The 23985-nt window shown below is 41.8% G+C and overlaps 1 protein-coding gene across 4 annotated transcripts in view; it reads right to left on the reverse strand.

Annotated features, from left to right (window-relative positions):
- The window catches only part of ARNT2 (aryl hydrocarbon receptor nuclear translocator 2), a 67071-nt gene that overhangs the window by 6966 nt on the left and 36120 nt on the right, over nt 1-23985 (reverse strand). For all 4 annotated transcript variants that reach the window (XM_072148477.1, XM_072148475.1, XM_072148478.1 and 1 more), the window contains 6 exons: nt 22236-22301; nt 21513-21598; nt 5391-5467; nt 4126-4260; nt 3780-3854; nt 1202-1353 (listed from right to left, as the gene is read on the reverse strand). In XM_072148477.1, coding sequence (XP_072004578.1) covers nt 1202-1353; nt 3780-3854; nt 4126-4260; nt 5391-5467; nt 21513-21598; nt 22236-22301 — 591 coding nt within the window. The remainder of the gene's footprint in view (nt 1-1201; nt 1354-3779; nt 3855-4125; nt 4261-5390; nt 5468-21512; nt 21599-22235; nt 22302-23985) is intronic.

The following is a 23985-nucleotide window of genomic DNA, read 5'->3' on the forward strand; positions in this document are numbered from 1 at the left end:
GCCCCATACAACATGGCTGACCAGTGTGTGACCATACCTATAGGTGTTGCTGCAAAGAACAGGCAAAACTGAGCAAGTCATTTCTTCTTCCTCCAAAAAAGTGTGAATTTACCCATTGTGTCTATTTTGTACATTGTACAATGACTATAAGTACAATTGCGTCTCAGTCCATTTATTCTCAGTATTTAGAAACAATGTACAATAGGGTTTTTATCAAACTTCCTCACCCCAAGCTGGCTTACTCCATGCCCAATTGGCGAGAAGGTGGTGTAAAATAGGGAAATGTCACAATTCCTGGTACTTACCATAAATACTCGAGTATAAGCCTAGTTTTTCAGCACAAAAAATGTGCTGAAACCTTAAACTCGGCTTATACTCGAGTAAAAAAATATATCAAAACTCACCTTTCTGGGGCAGGGGGCTGGCTATATACTGGGGGATATGGCCTGGCAGGCTATATACTGGGGGGCAGGTGCTGGCTATATACTATGGGGCAAGGTCTGGCAGGCTACATACTGGGGAGGCTGTGACCAATGTATTTCCCACCCTCGGCTTATACTCGAGTCAACAGGTTTTCCCAGGTTTTTGTGGTGAAATTAGGGGCTTCGGCTTATACTTGGGTCGGCTTATACTCGAGTATATACGGGTAAATGAATTGTTTGTAAGCCTTAATAAATCCCCCAATGCATACATGGTTCTACATTTCATGCGCTGAAAAGCATTGGAACGCGATGGAGTTCACCGACTCGGGCTGAGTGTAGGTAAGTGCAAGCTCCGCGACAGATTTTTGGTTTTAAATGCGGCGGTTTTTCCCGAATCCGTCGGGTTTTCGTTCGGCCATGCCCCCCGATGCGCCAGAATCCGAACGTGTGCGCCAAAATCCCGGGGCAATTCAGGAAGAATGGGCGCAAATCGGAAATATTCGGGTAACACGTCGGGAAAACGCGAATCGGGCCCTTAGTAAATGACCCCCAATGTATAAAGGAAGTAAGAAAGGTCTTTAAAGGAGTGTGGAGACCTACAGCCATTTATGCTCCACTAGGGATTCTGGGAAATTTAATATGCACATAATTTTTCCTGGAAGGGATAAGTAAAACATTGCCTCTTGGCAACCTAGCACGACAGCTCCCTTTAACATGAAGCATAATGACCTGATATTTAAAGGACTGTACTAAGAAAGACAATGTGTAAGATTACTTACTTTACATTGGTATTTGTACAGATAATGTATTCAATCTCATCTGAATATGGGTTCTGGAAAGTGAAGCTGCTGGTGCGCAGTAGCATCCAGTCTCTGGTCTTAGTGTGAAACCGATACATGACTGATAAGACTTGTCCTTTCAGCTTCACCACCTGGAGGAAGACATTACATAATGTAACGAAACAGACAATCTAAGATATAGCATGTCATTCAGATTACTGTATTATTTTATGTAAGATTAAACTGCTGATCTGTACTATTATGTAACTGATTATCTTTTATTAACTTTTTCCAAGAGTGGATGGAGAAGAAAATCTAAATTTTCGAAAAAAAAAATTTGTGGGCAATTTTATTTATTGTGTTCACAGCGCTGTATAATTTGATTTTAATCATTCAGGTTGTTGTTGTCCTGTAAATACCAAACATGTTGATCTTTATTTTTTTTAAAACAATTTTACAAATTGTAAAAATGTGTATGGATAAAAACTTTTACTTTTTGCTATTATGAATTTCTTTTACTTTGCTTAATATTTGTTATGGTCCTGCTCGAAGATGGCACATTGTTACTTTGCTAATGTAATGTAATTTGATATTATAGCTGACCGGCCTATTAGAATGTTTCCTCCGATTGGGCGCAGATTCTACAACTGTCACAGTTGACGAGCAAGCAGAATGTGACCTCTGCAGCCAATCAGTGACCAATGTGGTCAGGTGCTGTATTACTTGTCTTATGTCTACGATCACTCTGGTTTGCAGCTGCTTATAATTTTTGGATGTGTTAGACATCTCCTTTGCACTCACAGAACAGAGCAGACAAAATGTACAAAAGATTTATAAAAATAAATGTCTGAAGTAAAAAATGTCACAGTTAATTATTCAGCAGCACTGACAGAGCTGAGAAATGTGCTGTGATGGGGGTCGCTGCCGAAGAACAAAGACTATTTCCCAGGCATTATGAGATTATAAGATGAAATAAGCGTCTCAGTTCTGCTGTTTGTCGAAAAATAGAGAGATCCTGCTCTGGGCTCATTCAAATTTGCATATTATGGATATGATATTATAATATATTAGTATATTGACAAACTATTTTGGTGAAGCGTTTGGTGCAAATTTCTATTGTTTATGTGCATGGTTTTCTTTTGATTATGCATCATGTCCCTATAGATCCATATGGGAAATAGAATAAGTCCCTAGAAGTCAAAATTCTGGTTAAATTCCACCTGTAACAAATGAGCTGTATATTAGGTGGTGGATTATAAAGGCAGGTAACATGAAGCGCTTAGGTTTCACTAGACAGTGGAGAAGTCTTAAGTACAACGTTGGATTTCTAAATATGCAGATGTATGTGGAAAGGGGTTATACAAAGCAGATGTTTTATTAAAACTTCACATCTGGACATTATCTACCTATCTAGGCATCTATCTTAAGCAATTAAATGTACAGTTCAACCATGTAACACGTCTGGCAAGGAATAATATTAGTTTTTTTGTATGGAAAAGGAAGTACACAATTATACATGGCATAGGAAGCTATGGGGAATGCAGCCTTCATACTTTACATTAGTGGGCTACATGTCATCCGTGCTCTAGGGAGTGGGCTACATGTCATCTGAGCTCTAGGGAGTGGGCTACATGTAATCTGTACATTAGGGAGTGGGCTACATGTAATCTGTACTCTATGGAGTGGGCTACAAGTGATCTGTATTCTAGGGAGTGGGCAACAAGTAATCTGTATTCTAGGGAGTGGGCTACAAGTAATCTGTATTCTAGGCAGTGGGCAACAAGTAATCTGTATTCTAGGGAGTGGGCTACAAGTAATTTGTATTCTAGGCAGTAGGCAACAAGTAATCTGTATTCTAGGGAGTGGGCTGCATGTAATCTGTACTGTAGGAAGTGGGCTACAGGAAATCTGTATTCTGGGAAGTGGGTTACAAGTAATCTGTAATGTAGGGAGTGAGCTACAAGTAATCTGTAATGTAGGGAGTGAGCTACAAGTAATCTGTACTCTAAGGCCCCTTCCACACTAGCGAGTGTGATGCGATGAACTCGCATCACACTCGCAACGCAAGCTGCCGGGAACGCACGGCCCGAACCCTGCACCGCGGGAGTGAACTGACATGCTGAGTTCACTCCCGCGGTGCAGCGTTCGGGCCGTGCGTTCCCGGCAGCTTGCGTTGCAAGTGTGATGCAAGTTCATCGCATCACACTCGCTAGTGTGGAAGGGGCCTTAGGGCCCATTTGCGGCCACATATCGTTCCCGATTGATGTCTTTGGCACTCAGTGCCTTACGGCCCGGTGAATTTACCTTGTGTGAATGTATCCTAAGAAGTTGGCTACAAGTAGTTTGTACTCTATGGAGTGGGTTTAGTAATGCTAAATATATTTATGTTAATGCATCTAAGCACTGTCTAAGATCATGAAATGCTATTTGGATAACAAAACATTAAGATATATAGCATTTATATTTCACAGCTAGACATCTGTCCTACTATCAGGTTGGGCATATGTCACGTATACGAGGACATATCCCCGGTTTCATAGTCTTGGCATTTCTTTAATAGTCAATCAGCACCAAATACCTGTTGAAAACTTTCTCGAAGATGACTCTGATCTTCAGGGTGGCAAAACTCAATAATATCCTTACCCAGGAGGTCCTAGAGAGACAAGAAGCAAAGCACCTCGGTAAATATATATCTCTGCAACATGTAAAGTATACGTCGAGGCCACTTTAGTGCTCCATCAATTATGGTGAGGGAACAACAATGTGCAATGTCTGATCAAAGGCAGAGACCGTAAAACAGTAAATAAATAAGAAGCAGTCAACTCAGACCAAGCCATTACTGTAAAAGAAACTCTGATCAACAAAATACCTCTGCTTGTTAGATCTCAGACAGATCACAGATGGTTACTGGTCCTAGCACTAACCTGTGGTTGGTACCCAATTACACTAATGCACCGAGGGTCTACAAATGTGATGATTCCATCTGTGCTGTGTCGTGACAGGAATTCGGTAGGAAGAGACATTCCATTCATATCCAGGCTCCCAGGAGAACTTGTGACCTGACAAAAAAAAGAATAAACTTTATCCCATAATTTATACTGAAAGGCAGAAATAATATGGAAAACTTACAACTGGATCAGACTTTGTGTGTAGGGAAAAAAAAAATCTGATGTGTGAGAAAGGGCTGAAACTAGATAGTGGATAAAGACGTGATACATAGTTTGTTGTACACGGTTCCACACTAACCTTTTAAGCTATTTTTTTACATTTCAGAAATTAATAGAGCATAATAGTAAACTTTCTAATATACTTGCTTTGTCCAGGCAGTGACTGTGGTCATCTTTGTAAACTTTGTAATATACTTTGTTTAAGAAATATGTTCCTGTGATCTTTTTTCCCCCATGTCTTTCGTCCTACCACCAGATTTAGCGGTGTAGACTGACACCAAAGCAATGTTCGGTACCTTAGGGGTTAAGGGTCAGTGTTTCTCCCTATCTTATACAGGTCCACTACACCAAATAAAGTACTTTATTAAAATATGGTAATGAGCCAGAGTCGCTCTGATCTCCAGAAGCCGAGCGCCTCCGTCCGATGATAAAATATGCATTCCCCCCTCCTCACCATCATTCTTATTCTGGCTATCCGCGAGCGTTGCAGGCCTGATGTCACCCAGCTGTCTGCAAATCTCGCATGAGTACTACACCTTGTGCAGCCACAACGTCTCAGGCAAAAGGTGCAATGCTCACGTGCATGCACGTCATCAGATGTCTGCAGCGCTTGCGGTTGGCCAGAATAATGCTGATGATGGCTCATTAGCATATTTTTATAAAGTACTTTACTTGTGGTAGCAGACCTGCATAAGGATGGGAGAAACACTGACCCTTAACCCCTAAGGTTAAGGGTCACAGGAACATATTTCTTTAACAAAGTATATTATAAAGTTTCTGAGAATATAATAATGATGATCGATTCTAACCTAAGATTGGTTGGGGACCTAACACCAAGCACCACTACTTGGGACCCCAGCATTGAATGAGCACCTTGAACAACTCCATACATTGTATAGTGGCTGTGCTTGCTATTGGAGCTCAGGCCCATTTACTTGCATAGGACGGGTCTGCAAACAGGCCATGTGACCCATGAAGGTGGCATTCAATAGATGGTGCAATAAGTATATCAGCATTCTGACCTGCAGTCTTCCTATGGCAACAAGGCAGTATTTGCTTCCTTGTCCAACCTCAGCATCTTCTTCAGGAATAGTCATACCTGTGAAAACAAGTATAACAAGGTTATGGATAAAGCACAAATGGTAGTATTAATAATAATAATTCTTTATATAGCGCACACAGATTACACAGGTGCTGCACAAAGCATGTCAAATTGGTCCCTGTCCCCAATGGGGCTCACAATCTAAACAACCTAACAGTATGTTTTGAAGTGTGGGAGGAAACTGGAGTACCCGGAGGAAACCCACGCAAACACGGAGAGAACATACAAACTCTTTGCAGATGTTGACCTGGGTGGGAATCGAACCCAGGACCCCAGTGCTGCAAGGCAGAAGCGCTACTCACTCAGCCACCGTGCCGCCCCAGTATTCATAATGACTGTGTCCCATTAACATGCCATTGTGCGTAGTAGTCCTGTATATGACGTGATGTACAATTCATGCGTAGAGAAAAATGTTTTCCGTTAGTTTCCATTAAAATGTTTTGTTTCTAAAATTAGCTTGTAAAAGAATGTCCATGAATGAGAAAAGTAAATATATTACACCCTCATATACACCCACAATGTACGTATTGGTTTTAACAGTAATTGAAGACACTGCTGCATTTGCTCTATATGTAGATTAGTCTCGCAGTACAGCACTAGTAATGCGTCATGGAGGATGCACGCTCTGTATTGGCTCTACATGAAGCTGCTGTCCCCAGTTCCACTGTTCGGCAGACACACAGCTCAAGAATGTTGTTTACTGGTAGCAAATCAGAGGCGATGGAGCACATTTGGGTCTCATTAGAGGTATTTTTATCACATGCAATTCTGTACTGCTTGGAGCCATCCAAACTTCCTGTTATGTATTTGGAGAAAAATGCGGCTTTCCTTCAGCAGAGCTGGTTTCAGCAGTTTTCCAAGCTCATTTCACAGAGTTATGTGGTGACGGTACAAGGGTGAGTCAGCCGGAGCCCATCTTGGTCAATAGAAAGGCTTTATGATTGACCATACCATTACCACCACTCCATGAGCAGCGTCGCTACCTTACAGGGAAATCGCTGTGATCTCCCAGATTGCACAAAGCTGGCACAGAGTCACTTGCTTATATGTAGCTCCAAAGGGGCTGTTCTTTATATACATAATGTGAACTATACACAATATGAGGAATCTACATACATACAAATGATTTGAGGAGGTATTTGCAATAATACTAATGTTAAATCTACACCATATATAGGTCCCTGGTCCTCTCAACCTTTCTGTCTTATATGGGGTCCCGGGGTCCCATCTTGTTGTGGCTAGGGGACATATACAAATATAATACAAAGAAAAAACAATCATATGGAACAATAGTAGTAACGGCCCTGCTCACAAGAGCTTACATTCTATGAGGATGAGGGGGGACACAAGAGCTTAAAGTCTATGAGGATGAGGGGGGACACAAGAGCTTACAGACTATGAGGATGAGGCGGTCACACAAGAGCTTACAGTCTATGAGGATGAGTGAGTGACACAAGAGCTTACAGTCTATGAGGATGAGGGGTGACACAAGAGCTTACAGTCTATGAGGATGAGGGGTGACACAAGAGCTTACAGTCTAATAGGATGAGGGGGGTGACACAAGTGCTTACAGTCTATGAGGATAAGGGGGGACACAAGAGCTTACAGTCTATGAGGATGAGGGGGGACACAAGAGCTTACAGACTATAAGGATGAGGGGTGACACAAGAGCTTACAGTCTATGAGGATGAGGCGGTGACACAAGAGCTTACAGTCTATGAGGATGAGGGGGTGACACAAGAGCTTACAGTCTATGAGGATGAGGCGGTGACACAAGAGGTATAAATGCTTGTATAATGGTCCAGGCATTATTTATAAAGGCAACAGTATAAAATATTTTAATAAATAAAAATTCTGCTGCTTGAACCAGCCATCAGCCACCATTTATATACAAGAACCAAGGTGAAAGTGACTGCAGAGAAGCCTGGAGCTTGCTATATATCTTGTGTCTGTCGGATAAGGAACAGGAGGAGGACACAGGATGGATTAGTAAACAGAGAGTTGACATTTCATGCAGTCAGCGAGTGTGATAGGCTAGTTTGAAACTTTGGAGGGTAGGTATTAGTCTGAGAAGGGCATTCCAGAAAATTGGTGCGGCTTGGAAGAAGGTTAATCTAAAATAACTGGCAGATCAAAGAGCAAGGGTTGGGCGATAGACTGAGATGAGAGAAGAGAGGGAGGTGCAGAGCTTTGTGGATCAGGATTATTATTTTAAACTGAATTCGGAAAGAGACAGGCAGACAGTGCAGTGACAGAGGTATCCGTGTAGCGTTGAAAGACGAGCCTGGCTGTTGCTTTAAGAATAGATTGGATAGGAGAAATTTTAGTGAGTGGAAGACCAATGAGTAGGGATTTACAGTAGTCCAGTCGAGAGTGAAACAAAGCAACAATTAGCATTTTAGAAGTTTCAGTTGAGCGGATTCTGTTGAAATGGGCGGATTCTTGAGATCTTTTTGAGATGCATGCGGCAGGAGCGAGCAAGAGATTGAATATACTTAGCCACATAATGATCTACGCCTCTAAATACATTCAAACATGAAAAGACTGTGGAAAGCTTGACTGGGCCCTGTGTGCTACTGTCCAGCCCCTACTATGCTGTATCTCATTCACATATTGAAGAACAATCAGTACATAAGTGACCAGTCCTGAGTTCTTTCACCCAGGGCCGGCGCTATGGGTAGGCAAAGGTGGCAATTGCCCAGGACCCCTGAGAGAAAGGGGAGAATCTCTTCTTTCAAATGAATCTTGAATTGTGTTTCTAGGTGCTATGGATCCAGAGATATTCAGGTTTAAAGTGAGAATATCAGGTGCCATTTTTATATATAAAAATCACTCCCAACGGCAGTTTAACAGTTATTATCTACGTTTTCCTACATTTTAGAAACACAAATTTAGATTCATATAAAAGAGGAGACTCTCTTCTTTCATAGGAAAGAAGAAGTAAGGTTCTATGTGTCACAGAGCCAGAGATACAGCCCTCTGAAATTAACCCCCCCCCCAATCCAGATTCTTAGCCATCAGGCTGCAGGGAGCATTTGCTGCACACAGGAGCTGCTGCACCTCACAGATAATGGAAATATTCACTTCATATGTTACTACATTTTGAGAAGGGATAATATCAACTAATATTCATGTTTTTAACCCTTCTCTAATTCTGCAGAATTATCTAAGAACACACTTTGGGCCACATGTATCAATGCTTATTTTCTGTTGTTTTTGTGCCTTTTCATTCAGGCGCACCGTTTTTTGTGCCATTTTTGCAACTAAATGCCAAACTAGCTGCGCAACAAAAATAAGCTGCTTTCTCTCATTTATCCTAGCAATCCAGATGTTTTGCTGCGACTAATGATATTCATCACTTGCGACTTTTCATTTAGGCGCAAAAACGGGCGCAAAAACACTCCAGCCTGAAGGTGGCGTTAACTGAGAAGAAAGCACTGAGCCCCTTAGCAGAACAGCTCGCTTCTAGCAGCAAAGCTCAGCGGGAAACTCTGCAGACACTAGAACAGATCGTACAGACATGAGATACTCTGCAGACAGGAGCTGCAGACTCTATTTACAGTTCATCACCTTCTATTTACAAAACATTCTGCAGAATCCTGAGCTCAGAGCAAAAGAGAAGAGAACGTTACAGAATGTTGCACATAGTACTGACAAGTGTCCCTCATGTAATTCTGCACAGTATCACCAGTGTGTCTGAGGGAGATGCTGTGCAGAATTACAGGGGTGCAGCAGGAGATCAGCACCAGAGGATCCCCTCCAGTAGAAGCCCCTGCTGAGGAGGTCACTGGGTGCTGGGTGTCACACACCTGGGTGCTGCTGTGAGTGTTATCTTCATGCTGGGATGTGGGAGACGCAGAGAGGAGCTTGTGTCATCACATGTAAGTGTCTGAATCTAACATTGCGCCTAAACTGCACCACAATTGCACCTAAACTGTGTTAAAGTAAAGTGATTAATAAGAGGCAGGAGATAAACTTATCACAGATGGTTGTAGCTTGTGATAATTCTGGAAAACAGTGCGCCAGAATTTAGGCGCAACTACTACACTTAGGCGCACAAAAGTGATAAATGTGGCCCTTTCTCTCTTATTCCCTTTTATTTTGTGATAGTTTTTTTTTGTTGGGAAAATTCACTGATACGATGAACATTCAATCCTCTTCGCCTAATGTGACTACACCGCGACCAGAACATGTCCAAAAAGTTATATGTAACACCAAAAACACTCACATGTTCTGGAATAAAGTTTTTATTTCCCATCATCCTCCATTATTTACACCTATGTTATGACGTTCTCACTCTCATTCTTATGAAGCGCGGAGGGTTCTGTTATTGTGCAGCTAATACAATGGCGCACATCTAAACGTGACTTTTATTATCTCATTAGAGAGGTTTATGGATATATAGTTATCTATTTGGGTTACCATTGTCAGACAGACAATGATACATCTGTGTGAATTTTCTGCAGTTCCATTTGCTGCATATTTTGGTGAATATATTGGTGTGGGGTATGTATGCTCTCCTCACATCTTACTGTTTTAGGAAAGTAGATTTTCTTTTTATAAGTATCTGGATTTGTACATATTTTAGAGGAAATTTTGAATGTTAATTGCCAAATGCATCCCTGGTTGTCTGCTTTCAAAATTATATTATATATTTTATATTATATTATATATTATATAGTTTTATGGTGCCTTTACTTTTTATTCTGTTTTATTATTATATTTTGCAGGTTGTGACTGTCTAAAAATGTCTAGCTGAAAAGCAGATATCTAGTTATTACAGTTTTAGTGATATTATGTGAACATATCAATAGGGCACATTTGTGAACTCTACAAATGTCCATGTATTACATTTAGGAGATGGGAAGGTAAACATTTTCTGTTTGGATCAAATTTTTTGCCATCAAAGTCAAATTTTAAGTATTTTTAATAAAATGTTTTAATTTGAATAAAAATTGCATGAAGGCGCCTATGTCTATAAAATCTTTGATGCAATTTTGAAAATGGGGCAAGTGTCTACTTTCAGAAAATATCGGTCCCTCTCCCCAATGGGCTTCACAGTCTAATCAACCTACCAGTAATTTTTTTGGAGTGTGGGAGGAAACCCACGCAGACACAGTAGCAAGGCTGTAGTGCTAATGACGGAGCCACCATGCTGCCCATAAATCTCCCTATCATCTATCTCCTATAAAATTCTCCCATATTACAGTTTGTTTTACCCTACTAAAGGAGCCTCTTACTGACTGTGACTGGTCATAAAATAGTTTTATTTTGGGGCCCCACTTTTAGTTTTGCCCAGGGCCCCACTTTGTCTAGAACCGTCCCTGCTTTCACCTATGGGGAGAGCATAATACACCTTTGTGTTTGCCACTTCTAGCCCATATTACTGTGTCCTTATGAGTCTTGTAACAGCTACCCTGTTGCAGTTGATCTTGCCTTTATACCATTCATGTGGGCTCACCTATCCAATGCTCCTGCTTCCCGACTAGGCCGCGCGCATCCTCACTCTCTAGGGTGCGTGGGTCGGCTCTTCAGGATTTAAAGGGCCAGCGCCTCCTGATTGGCGCTGGTTAATCCGGCTCAGCCTTTATAATCCAGCACCTCCCTCCCTGCCTCGCCAAATCTTCAGCATTCTTCAAGGAACTTCCAGGGTTTCCAGACCTCGCTTTCCATAGCGGTTCATGTTGAGGTGAAAGCCATTCCCAGTGTTTCCAGACGCTTCTGTGTTTCCTATGTCTCCAGCGTTTCCAGGCGCTCCTTTGTTTCTTGCTTCTCCAGCAATCCCAGACGCTCCTGTGCGTCTCCAGCATTTCCAGACGCTCCTGTGTGTCTTCAGCCTGCCTCCGTGTTCCTGCTGTGACTTCCAGGCTTCCAGTCCAGCGGTGTCTTCAGTCTATGGCAGTGTTCCTCCGTGTTCCTGTGTTACCAGTGTTCCTGCTGTCATCCCAGGCTCGGACTGTGTCCTGCACTTACTCCTACCCCTGCTACCTTGACTGCCACCGCGGGCTTAGTCACACCCGTGGAACGACCTGGTGGCACCCCGCCGGAGCAAGACCATCCCGCTTTGCGGCGGGCTCTGGTGAAGACCAGGTGCCACTTAGACTCCTGTCCCGGGTGTCAACTGATACCATCACCACCCGCGGTGGGCCAGAGGGTCCACAGACTCTTCCCAAAGAGAATCTCCTCCCAGTACTCCCTAGTACCCTCCGTGACTGTGACAGTTGTCCCTACAAACTGTGCCAGTGCAGTGACACTATGCAACCTAGGGCCATAATGCAGTTTTTTATAGCCCTTGTAAGGAAGGGGTACAGTGTTTTTAAAGGAAGTTGTCTTGACTTGCAGCACACAGTGTAACACTCACTAATACTGAATGTTTATTCTAACAAAATATTTAGATTGATTCCATTCCTTGTTTTCCTAATATGCTCACTCACTCTGCTGGATGTGCATGAACAATAGTAGGCTCCCAAATTCTGCTGTTCACACTCTCAGCTGATGGATCTTCACCCGAATACAGAACCCGCAATGGTCTCTCAGTTTCTCCAAAAGGTTTTGTCACAGTGAATGCACTTGGGCTTGTTCACACATTCAGGTTTTCAGATGCAGTTTTTAATGTCCAAAACAGTAGTGGAGAATCAATGCTCAATTATATGTTTTCACCTACTATCATCCATACCTGCTTTTGGCCTAAAAAACTGCTTCGGAAAACCTGAACGTGTGGACACATCCCAAGGCTGCTTTCACTCATATGCTTACCTGGTTAATTATACGGTGCCACACGTGTGGTTGGGCGCTATAGCCTTCTAGTAAGACATATATACGGCTAAACGTCTCCACAACGGCAGTGTGAAAGGTGCCTAAGGGTGCAACACCCCCCGACTAATCTTATAATGGTTATACTCTAGCCTTGCTTCTCCGATTGTGGCTATAATCTGCCCACTGCTCTGCTCCTTTAGGCACAAACTGTAAACCTTCTGCCCCCTTTACTTAAGCATCATGGGGCTACTGTGTTTCTAGCAGAGTCTGACCGCAGTGCCAAATATAATGGCTGACAACCTTGCCCACGCATAGGCAACAAGTGTAAAAGCAAAATCATCAATTTAGGATTAAATATGTCATTTTAAATATGGGAATACAAATTTAATCCTGTGAGTGTGTCATATATTCCACAAATAACTTCACCTTTTAAGTATGACTCAGGTAAAATGGCATAGTACTGTATAACTGAGGTAAGTACTTCTGTATAAATGAGATAACTAGGAACACTAACATATAACTGAGGTAAGATCTACTGTATAACTGAGGTGAGTAGGCAAACTACTGTATACCCAAGGTAAGTAGGCACACTACTGTTTACCCAAGGTAAGTAGGCACACTACTGTATACCCGAGGTGAGTAGGTACCCTACTATACACCTGATGTAAGCAGGCACACTACTGTATACCCAAGGTAAGTAGGCACACTACTGTATACCCAAGGTAAGTAGGCACACTACTGTATACCCGAGGTAAGTAGGTACCCTACTATACACCTGATGTAAGCAGGCACACTACTGTATACCCGAGGTAAGTAGGCACACTACTGTATACCCAAGGTAAGTAGGCACACTACTGTATACCCGAGGTAAGTAGGCACACTACTGTATACCCAAGGTAAGTAGGTACCCTACTATACACCTGATGTAAGCAGGCACACTACTGTATACCCGAGGTAAATAGGCACACTACTGTATACCAAAGGTAAGTAGGACCACTACTGTATACCTGAGGTAAAAAGGAACACTACTGTATACCTGAGGTAAAAAGGAACACTACTGCATACCTGAGGTAAATAGGAACACACCTGTATATCCAAAATAAGTAGGCATACTACTGTATAATTGAGGTAAGTAGGCACACTGATGTATAATTGAGGTAAGTAGGCACACTACTATATAACGAAGGTAAGTAGCCACACTACTGTATAACTGAGGTGAGTAGTCACACTTCTGTATACCTGAGGTAAGTACTACTGTACACAGTACTAATATTTCTACCTTAGGTAAAGTCCTTCTCCTCAGTAAGAGAAGTGCAGGAGTCACAGTATACGCCAGGAGCACGTCAGCCCAGTCTATAACAAATTATTGTTTTCGTTCCCTTGTCTTATTGTAACCAAATGTTTGAAGCCGAAGAAGCTGCGGGGGTTTTCGGAATGGAAAATGCTTCACCTAGTGAACTATAAATTAGGTTTTTATAATTCACCTCAGGTTCTCTGGTACTGATGCATTAAGCAGACAGCTGAAGACACGAGGCTATACATGATATCTGATGTGGGAATAGACAGATACTCCTGGTAATCTCAGCAGGAGCTGCTTTGTTCTGTACATCATACAAGACCATTGTACTACAACATTAGGTAATAACACATAAAGCACATTATGGAATATAACACTTAGGAACAGAAATGTTTCTTGGCCTGTACATGTACCATTGTATAATGCAAATAAAGCTTATTGAAGATTTTTTTTTTTCGGCGTAATCTGTGCACATTTGCACCTAAAGCCAAATTAAATGAACCTGTCCAGAGATTTCCAGTGTAGCATCTGAGAATGGTATATGATAGGGAAGCTGAGCTCTGTAATGTATAGGACGAGGAGAATGAGTTCTAGAGTAACTCCCCACAGGACTCCTAGTACAGAGATAGTAAGAGTCCTGATGATTAACAACCTTCGCTGCACACACACTAAGGTCTGTTTAAGACGACTGTGAGTCACAAGCTACGCAGTGTCCTGTTTCACAGACCGACCACAACGCCAAGGAAGGGACTCCATGCATCAAAATGATATATGATACAAGGAGTCCCTTCTTCCCTGCGGAACAGTGCATGAGCTCAGTGTTATTTTTACATTTAGTGCTCCTTCCAGCTATAGCACAGTGAATAGTATAACACATTCCAGATATACAGCTCTTTTATACAGTACAAGAGAATAATCATTTGTCAGAGTGACACAAAGCAACGTGTCTTAAGATCCGTAAACAGTTAACACAAGTATCACTCGCCAGCCGGGGCTTTGTTGTGTGCGCCAGATGTGATTCCAGTTACACTCTCCTTTTATGGGACAGAGTCCATGCTACTGCCGAATAAATCCTGGTCCTAGAAGACTTGGCAGGACAGCCGCTGCTCGGAATCTGGGATTTAACACACGGAAAATCTGCAGCTCGCGGCCTGGCGCACGCTGTATGGTTATTGTAGTACAAACATGGACACTATATGAAGGGACATACTTACAGGCTGGAATAGAGTTATATGCGAGAGAGATCTGGTTTCACATAAAAGGTTCTCCCCTTAAGTGTTGGTTGGAAACCTTAGATGTTTTCTCTCAGTCAACATTAGCTTCACCTTGCGGAGTCTATGTTGGCCAAAAACCTGGTCACAACTCATTGTAATAAAAACTAGTGCTGCAAGGTAAACTAATCACAGTACTTTCTCCTAACACCAACATTGCGGCACTTAGATATCTCATGTCATAACTCGAGTCTGTTTATTGCCTTAGGGATCATGCACACGGCCATTTCATGACTATTTGGTACAGAGCAGTAATGCTGCCGGCCCCTTTACTGGCCTTACTGAAGCCTGCACTGGCCTTCAGTTGGATATATTACAATTCTGCTAAATATTGTGGCATGATGCATATGTCTCTGCAAGTATAGAAGTATTTTTCTCTATAATCGCTGCCTCTTCAGAAAGATATATCTGTACAGAGTCCAGCAGAGCTTGTATGTAAGTGCAGACTGGTTGTATGCTGGGGATCATTGGGGTATGAAATCACCGGGACCCCCAAGCGTTCCTCAGAACAAATTTAGCACAGCCTGCACAGTATTTCCCTGAAGCAGACTGCATTCAAATGCACAGGACCTGCTGGGCTTCTCTGCACAACGGAGTGGCTTAAAGGACATCTACCACCAGGATGGAGGATTGTAAACCAAGCACACGGACATATTGATGTGTGCCCCCTCTTGCAGGATCTGCTTTTCTTTAGGTTTCTTATACTCTTGTATAATAAGAGCAAAAGAATTAAAGGCTTTAAAAATTTTGAAAATGAGCCTGAGGGGCTCCAGGCTACATTAAAATGAAGTGCTGAGCCCCTCAGGCTCATTTGCATAATGTTAAAATCCCTTTTTTTAAAGAAATCAGGGAATAAAGAGCTAAAAGAAGAGCAGATCCTGCCACAGGGGGCACACACCAGTATGTCAGTGTGCTTGGTTTGCAATCTTTCATCCTGGTGGTAGATTTCCTTTAACCCTTGCAATAACAATTTTTTTCGGGGGCGGATTTTTGCATTTCTATTTTTCCCTCGGCTCTTTCCACAGGCCATTTATTTTTCCGTTAACAAAACTGTATGAGGTCTTGACGTTGGACAATTTGTATTTTCTAGTGGCACAATTGAAAGTGAGAAATACCAACAGGATCAGCTCGAGGTGTAGAACAGTGAATTACGATAAGGTGGTCCAATAGAATAAATGGAAGGTACTACTTATCTGACATATTTTGTGGGGGGTAATTATCAGGGCTTGTACGCCAGTTTTCTGGCATACAAGTCCTTAAATAATCGCAATGCCTTGAGAACCACCAGGCATTGCGATTATAATCTTCATTATGCCACCTTCATACAGAGGAGGTGTAAAGGGTAGCATGAAGGGGGGCACAGCTGGCAGCGGAGTGGGCCAGCGGCAGGCATTTCTGACCCGCGCCTGCACACTCACTACTGCCTGCAAATTTTTATTAGTCAAATTAGGCTGGGGAGAAACTCTATCCCAGATAGGCCATCATGTAGAATTGTATGCCGACGCAGCTGCCCTGCCAAACACATAAGGAGGCCGGACCTGGTATATCATAAATGTCCCCCTTTGTGTTAATCCAAGGAGCAAGATTTCGGCTACAATTATTTTGTCAAGTGTCTGACTGCCAAAGATTGATATAGCCAAAACCTTGCTGCTTTAATAAATATGTGATGATGAGTCATGTACCGGGGTTTGTGGACCCTTGGGTTATGGTTTTTGAACATTATTTGATAATATAATGATCACATATCATAGCAATATGCCTTTATGGATGAGGTTATCCCTTTAATATTGTGTAGTGTCATGTCCTGTTTTTCCCTAATCTAATGGATTTAAAATAAAAATGATGGACATTTGAAATAAGTTAACTCTAAGAATATCTTTGTTATTTATCTAAACAGTCTCTCTCATTGAGGTCATCAGTTGAACATTAGGGCAGCACGGTGGCCTTGGAGTGCTGGGGTCCTATCAAAATCTCACCCAGGTCAACATCTGCATAGAGTTTGCATGTTCTCTCTGTGTTTGTGTGGGTTTCCTCCGGGCCCTCCGGTTTCCTCCCACACTCCAAAACATACTGTTAGGTTGTGTAGATTGTGAGCCCCATGGGGACAGGGACCAGTTTGTCATGCTTTGTGCAGCGCTGCGTAATCTGTGTGCGCTATATAAATAAAGAATTATTTAACATACAATGGCTAATGATCTTTGGTAAAACTTCGCCCTCCTATCTTTGTGTTATATTTTCAGAAAATGTGCCCACACTTTGAAAAGTATCACCACATGGTTATACATACAAAAAATGTATCTCTATAAAATAAAAAATCCTTTAGTACAAAATTGCGACTAGCGGCCATTGCTGAAATAAAGAATATAGGTAATGACCCTGAATGGAAAAAATGCAACTTAATTTACAGAGAAAAGCTTCCTTAGTTAGTGACCTCTGTCCTTGACACTAAGGAATTTAATTTGCTTACATTTGCCTGAATTGTTTCCATCCTACAGTTTTCACATTTCTTCATAATAAAGCTGAGCTTGCTCCATTAGGGGGTCTTACTCTATATGACCTCACATCAGTGGGATTGTTCCGATCTGAACACACAAACAATGTAAAAGAAGTGATCCATTGCGTGTGCTGGAACGCTGAATTCCCACCTGCCATGCATTAGAGAAGGGGCTGCTGGCTGCAGGCTAAACAATTCTATATATAGGATTTCTGAGCAAAATCTCCATTCCCACAGGACAAAACAGAATACGCCATAACGCTGGAATTTCCACAGGTTATTGAGGGGCAATAATGACCTGATCTGTAGAAGGAAGAAAAAAACCTGGAAACCTGTGCACATATGTCAAAAATCTGCATTTTCAAAATAAATCTAAAAATATATAAATATATATGCGCGTTTGCATATACAAAAGCAGTCAGCAGATATGAGACCATCATTTGAGGTTCTTTGTGGGACTAACTGTACTGTAAACCAATTGTCACGTTGTTTAAAGATCCAAATACGGTACTTCACTTCAGAGCATGCCCAGTTTCCTATGTTAGGCTACATTTAGATCACATTTTATGGATACATTCAATGTATATGCTGGCTTATATGTTGAAAGTATCCATAGACGTATCCTAGCAGGGGGAGGTGTCCTCATTACCTCCGTCTGACCACTGTATGTTGCATTCCGATAACGCTAGCAGTGTAACACTGCGGCATATGCTGTAGCACTTTAGTAAGCTAGTGCAGTTTTTAGAGGTGACCGGTACTCTTTAAGCTTCTTATAATTGTTTTTAAGAAAAATAGGCTTTAAATATTATGCAAATAACCTGAGGGGTTCCAGGCTTCATTAACACCTATGGAGCCTGGAGTGCCTCAGTCTCGTTTGTATAATGTTAGCCTTTTTTTTGTAGAAACTAGGAAATAAGAAGCTAAAAGAAGAGCAGATCCTGTCAGAGGGGGCACACACCAGTAGGTACATGTGCTTGGTTTACAATCCCTTATCCTGGTGGTAGATGCCCTCTAACTCAGAGCAGGCACACACTTAACAGCGCTTATCTGGAAAGTGCAGCAGCACTATACCCAGCACCAGACTCCCGCCACTCTGCAAATACATTATTTTATGTATATTTCATTTCAGCATGTGCTGGTTAAATACTTATACAACATCAGCGATTAGGCACTTACCTTGAGTCACTTTACTAGGAGCCATGAAGACTTGTTGGGAGATTATGCACTTAATTCTAGATGTTGTATTTGGAACTATAAGAATATCAGGTTATCTAATTCTCACTTGATGTACCATAAGTTGGTGGAGAGATTTATTTTCTCCTGATCGCACATACCGTATTCTATGGCTCTCAAGGAATTACATTTTAAAATATGTGGGGTTCATGGCTCTCTCAGCCAAAAAGGTTCCTGACCACTGCCTTAGCTGATGCCAGAACCAGGATTTAACTGCCTACTTCAGGAGAAGCTTTTAAAGGGGTTTTCCCCTAAAAGAAAGTTCTCAAATTTTAATCCCCTAGTGATGTTTACATAATAAACATCATTCTTAACCTCATTACTTTACAATTTTACTCAGTTTTATAGCAGTTTTAGCTGCAATAACTTAGTGTAAAATTCCAGAGTGTGGGCAGGGACTCTCTAACCAGACACATCATGATTCATCTGTGCTATGAGATGCTGTGTGCTGACAATGTGCTTAGATTATCAGAGTCCAGGTTTATCTAGACTTTTATTTAGCTTCTGGACATTCTTCCAGCATCACATGAAAAATGAGAGATGAGAGTCATATGATGGATATAAACCATAAGGACATCAAGCGGGATCCCAGGCTAGGAAAAATTCAACAGCATGATATAGGTATCGCTGTCAAAGGCTGTGTACACTTGGCTGAGCCCAGAAGTGATGTGCAAGAGGCCTGAAGTTAACAGAGTTTTTAAGTGATAATAGGGGGAAAATGATCTCCAATGACTGAGCTGGTTGATAGGGTTTTGCCTAAATCTGTAAATAAAGGACCACGTCTGGTCCTTCTTTATTTACACACTTTCTGGGCTCCTAATACACAATGTTAGGCTACATTCACACTATGTGTGCCCGTAGTACGGTGGGCACACGTATGTGCCAGGAAGAGGAGGAGGAGGCGAGCGCCGTATTTCAGAGAAAGATAGGACATGTCCTATCTTTCTCCCAGGTACAGAACGGTACGGTGCTGCACCATACCGCTCCCGTACGACGGATCGCCCATTGCCGTCTATGGGGGACGTATATACGGCGTATATACGTTGGCTGTATATATGTCCCCCATACGGCCGTGTGAATGTAGCCTTAGTTATGTAAAACAGAGATGCCGGTTTGACAGAGTTTGGCAGTCAGAATCGGTGACTTATTTTCCTTTGAGGATCTCAGCTGCCGGATCATTTTTCAGTAATAAGATGTCACTTTTCTATTTGGAAAAACCATTCTGATCAGACAAATACACCAACACCTCTAATGTTAACCTTTAGCTTTTCATTTGAAAAGAAAAAGGATTGTAAAACTGAGCACAACCCATAGGTATAAGCGATTCTAGAAATATTATAAACGTACATTTTTTTCTGCTCTAGTTAATATTAACAAACCTAGAGTGTAATGTTTTCTCTGGTTCATACAGCGTAGAGGAGAATTCATGTAACGGTAGACTACATAGATGCATCACTGCATATTCATGCCAATGTATTATACTATTCTCAATATACCCCATAATTATATATAAAGATTATTGAGAAGGTCCTGTTCATCCTGAGACTTCTGGTTGTTACAGTTGTCTACCTTGTTTTTATATTTTGTCAATATGTTACATCTCCAACATATACTGCAGTGGTGTACATAGTTTGCAGTGCTATGACCTGTGCCCTCTCTGTTACCCAGTGCAATACACATTGAGGCCAATTTAGGACGCCAAATGACCGATTAGTATGTTCTGAGTGTGGGAGGAATCTGGAACACTACAAACTAACATTGTGCAGGAAGTGTAAAAATGCAGATACTGCTTCCAGATATTACCCTGGTCAGATCTGAACTTATGAACTTGATACTACACGACTACATTCCTTACACAAGCATATGTGCCTCGCTTAACCATCTGATAACTCAAATAGGCAAGTTAAAGTGAACCCATAAACAGGAATGTCATTTTTAGCTGGTGACAGGTTCAAATAGCTGATTCCAATAGACAGGTTCCAATATGCCAATTTTAAAAATGCCTACTGTCTGCAACCATCGCCAGGACTTCTCTGAACCCCCCAAAAACGTGTCAGACAGTCCCCCACCCTCCAGACCTTCAAACATAACCTGAAAACACAACTGTTTACAATTGCCTACAACATACAATCCCCCCACTGCTCTGCTCTCTCACCTTGTGTCTCCCTCTACCCTCCCATATACATCGTCAGCCTTGTCCTTCTTCTTCTAGTCTAGTTTATCTTTGTGACTTTACTTATTTGTGTTGGTCTGCAATATATGAAGCTTGTTTGTTACAAAGTAGTTTCTGAATGGTATGTTAGAAAACGGAACCCTACAACCATGAGCACTCTAAGACAAATCATTACTACAAATGCTATAAATGCACAGTGGATTCTTATTTGTTTCAAGCATTATATGCTCGTAGTGTCATATTCACGGGGGGACATGCTCAAACTACACAAACAGTAGCTGACAATGAACTTACAATGGAATCAATGCTTTCTAAAGATACAACCCCTCAGTGCAGGTTATCATTTATCTCATCTAATGACTATGAACCACTAAAGCTTGAAGCATGTGAGCCATTGCACTTCAGCTCTTATGGACATGAAATAAAGTCACAGATTTTTTTGCTGTACCCATCAACAATTCCATACTTCCTAAACTACTGCAATGGCTATAGAGCTAAGCTTGCTGCAGCAAGACCTGGCTGCTTCCAATGGGGTGGACCAGTATTGTAGATAGGGTGCTCTGACACATTAATCCAAAAAAGCTGGAAGGGATTAGACCCAAGAAAACCCAAATAAGGAGTATTATTGGTGCCACACAGGCGTATGTTTTGAAAGTCATATCTCTAGTGCCTATATTGCAGTTACAGCGGTTCAGGGACATAAACTTGCTGACAGCTTCTCTAGCTGGGGGTCACCATTAGCTACAAGTCTTAGTTGTTAGACTTTTCCTGAAAGTTCCCATAACACCATCTTGATGGATAGATGACAAATTCCTTACCTGCTGGGGGCCAAGCCTTAATGTATCCAGTACAATGAACTACAGAATACTGAGCCTCTCCTTCTTTTACTGGTCCGAGCCCGTTCCTGCAAGAAATAAAATCCTGCTGTTCATAGAATACATACTGTAAAATATGATTCATGGTGTTGCCCAGGATTTCTAACAAATGGCCAATAAGCAGAGTATACGATAAAAAACGCCCCGGTTTCTCGTGCAGATGGTTGACACGCCATCAGGACCACCGAGACAGTGGCGGAAGGCGAATTATTTTACTGCATTCTCCGCCTTGTACTCATTTTAAAGATAATGGGGCACATTTACTTACCCGGTCCTGCGCGATCCCCGCTGTGCGTTGTCCGACGAGAATGAACTTTTCCGCGATTCACAAAGATCGCGCGCCTGATTTCCTGCATCTGTCGCTTCCCTGCTTAGGTCCGACAGAGTTCACCTTCTTGCTCCCGGTGTATGTAAGTGCCTTGTCTTGCGACACAATTTGAAAGTTTAATCCCGCGCTCAGTCCGAATCTGACGGCACGGCCCCTGATTTCTGTTGCATGAAAGTCGGCACGATTGTTCCAAAATCCGTTCGCATGGGGCACAATCCCCTTAGCTGTCACAGCGGCACAAATCCTGAAAATTTCTAAAAGCTGACGAAAGTGCGATCCGCGGGAACCTTAGTAAATAAGCCCCAATATTGCTAACAATAGAGTTCTGCACCTCTTACCTATATCTCTTTCTCATTGTGCTGATTCTGTTGAGGGGCAGGTGATCCAGAGGGGCATTGCCACACCTATAGTGGAGATAATAGTTCGATTACTATACGACATCCACAGATGATCTTGGCAATTTCTGTCATTGTGATATGGCCTAGAAAATACATCAAATATTTGCCCTAAGCACATATATATTACTATCTCATTCTCCGGTAACCATATTGGACCAAAGCCAAAACTATGCGACTTCATAAGCAACGCCTGAAATTCCAGTAGGCTAAGATGGGATTTGTACTTTAAGAAATAGGAGTAAAAAAACTGACAGCAAGAGCAGTCATTTAAGGTCCTTGCACTCAGCACTAGGACCCCTTTCTATCCTTACAGAACGTTGGACTGCTAGGGATCTCCTTCAAGGAAAATGCAACAGGTCTGATTACAATCCTAGTGAACACATATGTGAATGTCATCTGAACAGCAATGCTATGGATTAACAGACATGGACAGTCATTAGACCAGGCCTGTAAGGTCAGGAAGGCAAGCTTCCAGCCTGGTCTCACTCCGTAATAAATTGCTAATGAACATCAGTTAGTTATTTTGATAAATAGAGGCCTTTGCTTGATAGATTTATGCAAAAAAATCTGCTATGGTTTCCAAAATTCCTACAAAAGTAAATAGGCAACATACTTTGTAAATGATTATACAATATTAATAATGTATCATATGTAAAGGCGCTGACCCAAGGATAAATGTTATCGCTATCCATATTTTTGTGATCATAAGGGATCACCGCAGCTTATCATTACCAATAAGCATGTTATTCCCTATCCTGAAGATATAGGGGAACATTAAATCTTGGACAACACCTGTATACTTTTTTACCTGATCAAAATCTACATTGAAGTTATGTTGTTTTAGTTGCGTTTGGTATAAGTTATTTTGTTGATTCTTTTGATAAATCTCACCAGCCGACTTATATGGGGGAAAAAACTTGCACAGAAATTGGTGTGAAGTTGAGGCTGGTCAGACAGTGTTCATAGAGAATCATGTGCCATCAGCCTCCTGCTTTACAATTGGGTTTTAAAGGGCCAAAAACCCATGACGGCCATAACCATAATAAAGTGTACTTACATATTCCATCTAGCACTGCACATCCCAGTGTCTTGTGTTGTGTCCAGCATGTGACCACTGCAGCCAATGTGGAGTGAGCAGAGCAGTGCTGTATACAGGCCAAGTAGCTGTATGCAGCCTGTGACCTGTATACTACATCTGATGATAGGCTGCAGCACAATAGAGACAGGGAGTCGCATGACAGGAGCAGTGCTAAAACATCAGGGGAAAAACTAGGTATAAACACTTTACTATGATGCAGGCCAGCACTTAGGAGAAAATTAAGAAAAACAGACTTGGACAACCCCTTAATAATTGCCATATGGCTATATATGTCCTAATTGCACATACACCATGCAGTTAGCAAGTGTAAAGATTGCATGACATCGGCACACTTCAAACAGCTATGTCTTCTGAACAATGGCACCTAGAAACACAGTTCTGGTGTCATATTAAAGGACATCTACTCTCGGATTTACTGATTTACTGCCCTCACCAAAAATACTTGTTAATCTTGTCTATAAGATGACAGCTTTTTTGTTTGATCCTGGAATAGCCAATTTATGCTAAAAAAAACTTTATAAAAATATGTATATGAACCTGTGGCGCTCCAGCCCACGTCACCGGGAGCCCCTCTTGTCATCGCTGTATTAT

Source organism: Engystomops pustulosus, chromosome 4 (genome assembly GCF_040894005.1).
Source record: "Engystomops pustulosus chromosome 4, aEngPut4.maternal, whole genome shotgun sequence".
Lineage (NCBI taxonomy): Eukaryota > Metazoa > Chordata > Amphibia > Anura > Leptodactylidae > Engystomops > Engystomops pustulosus.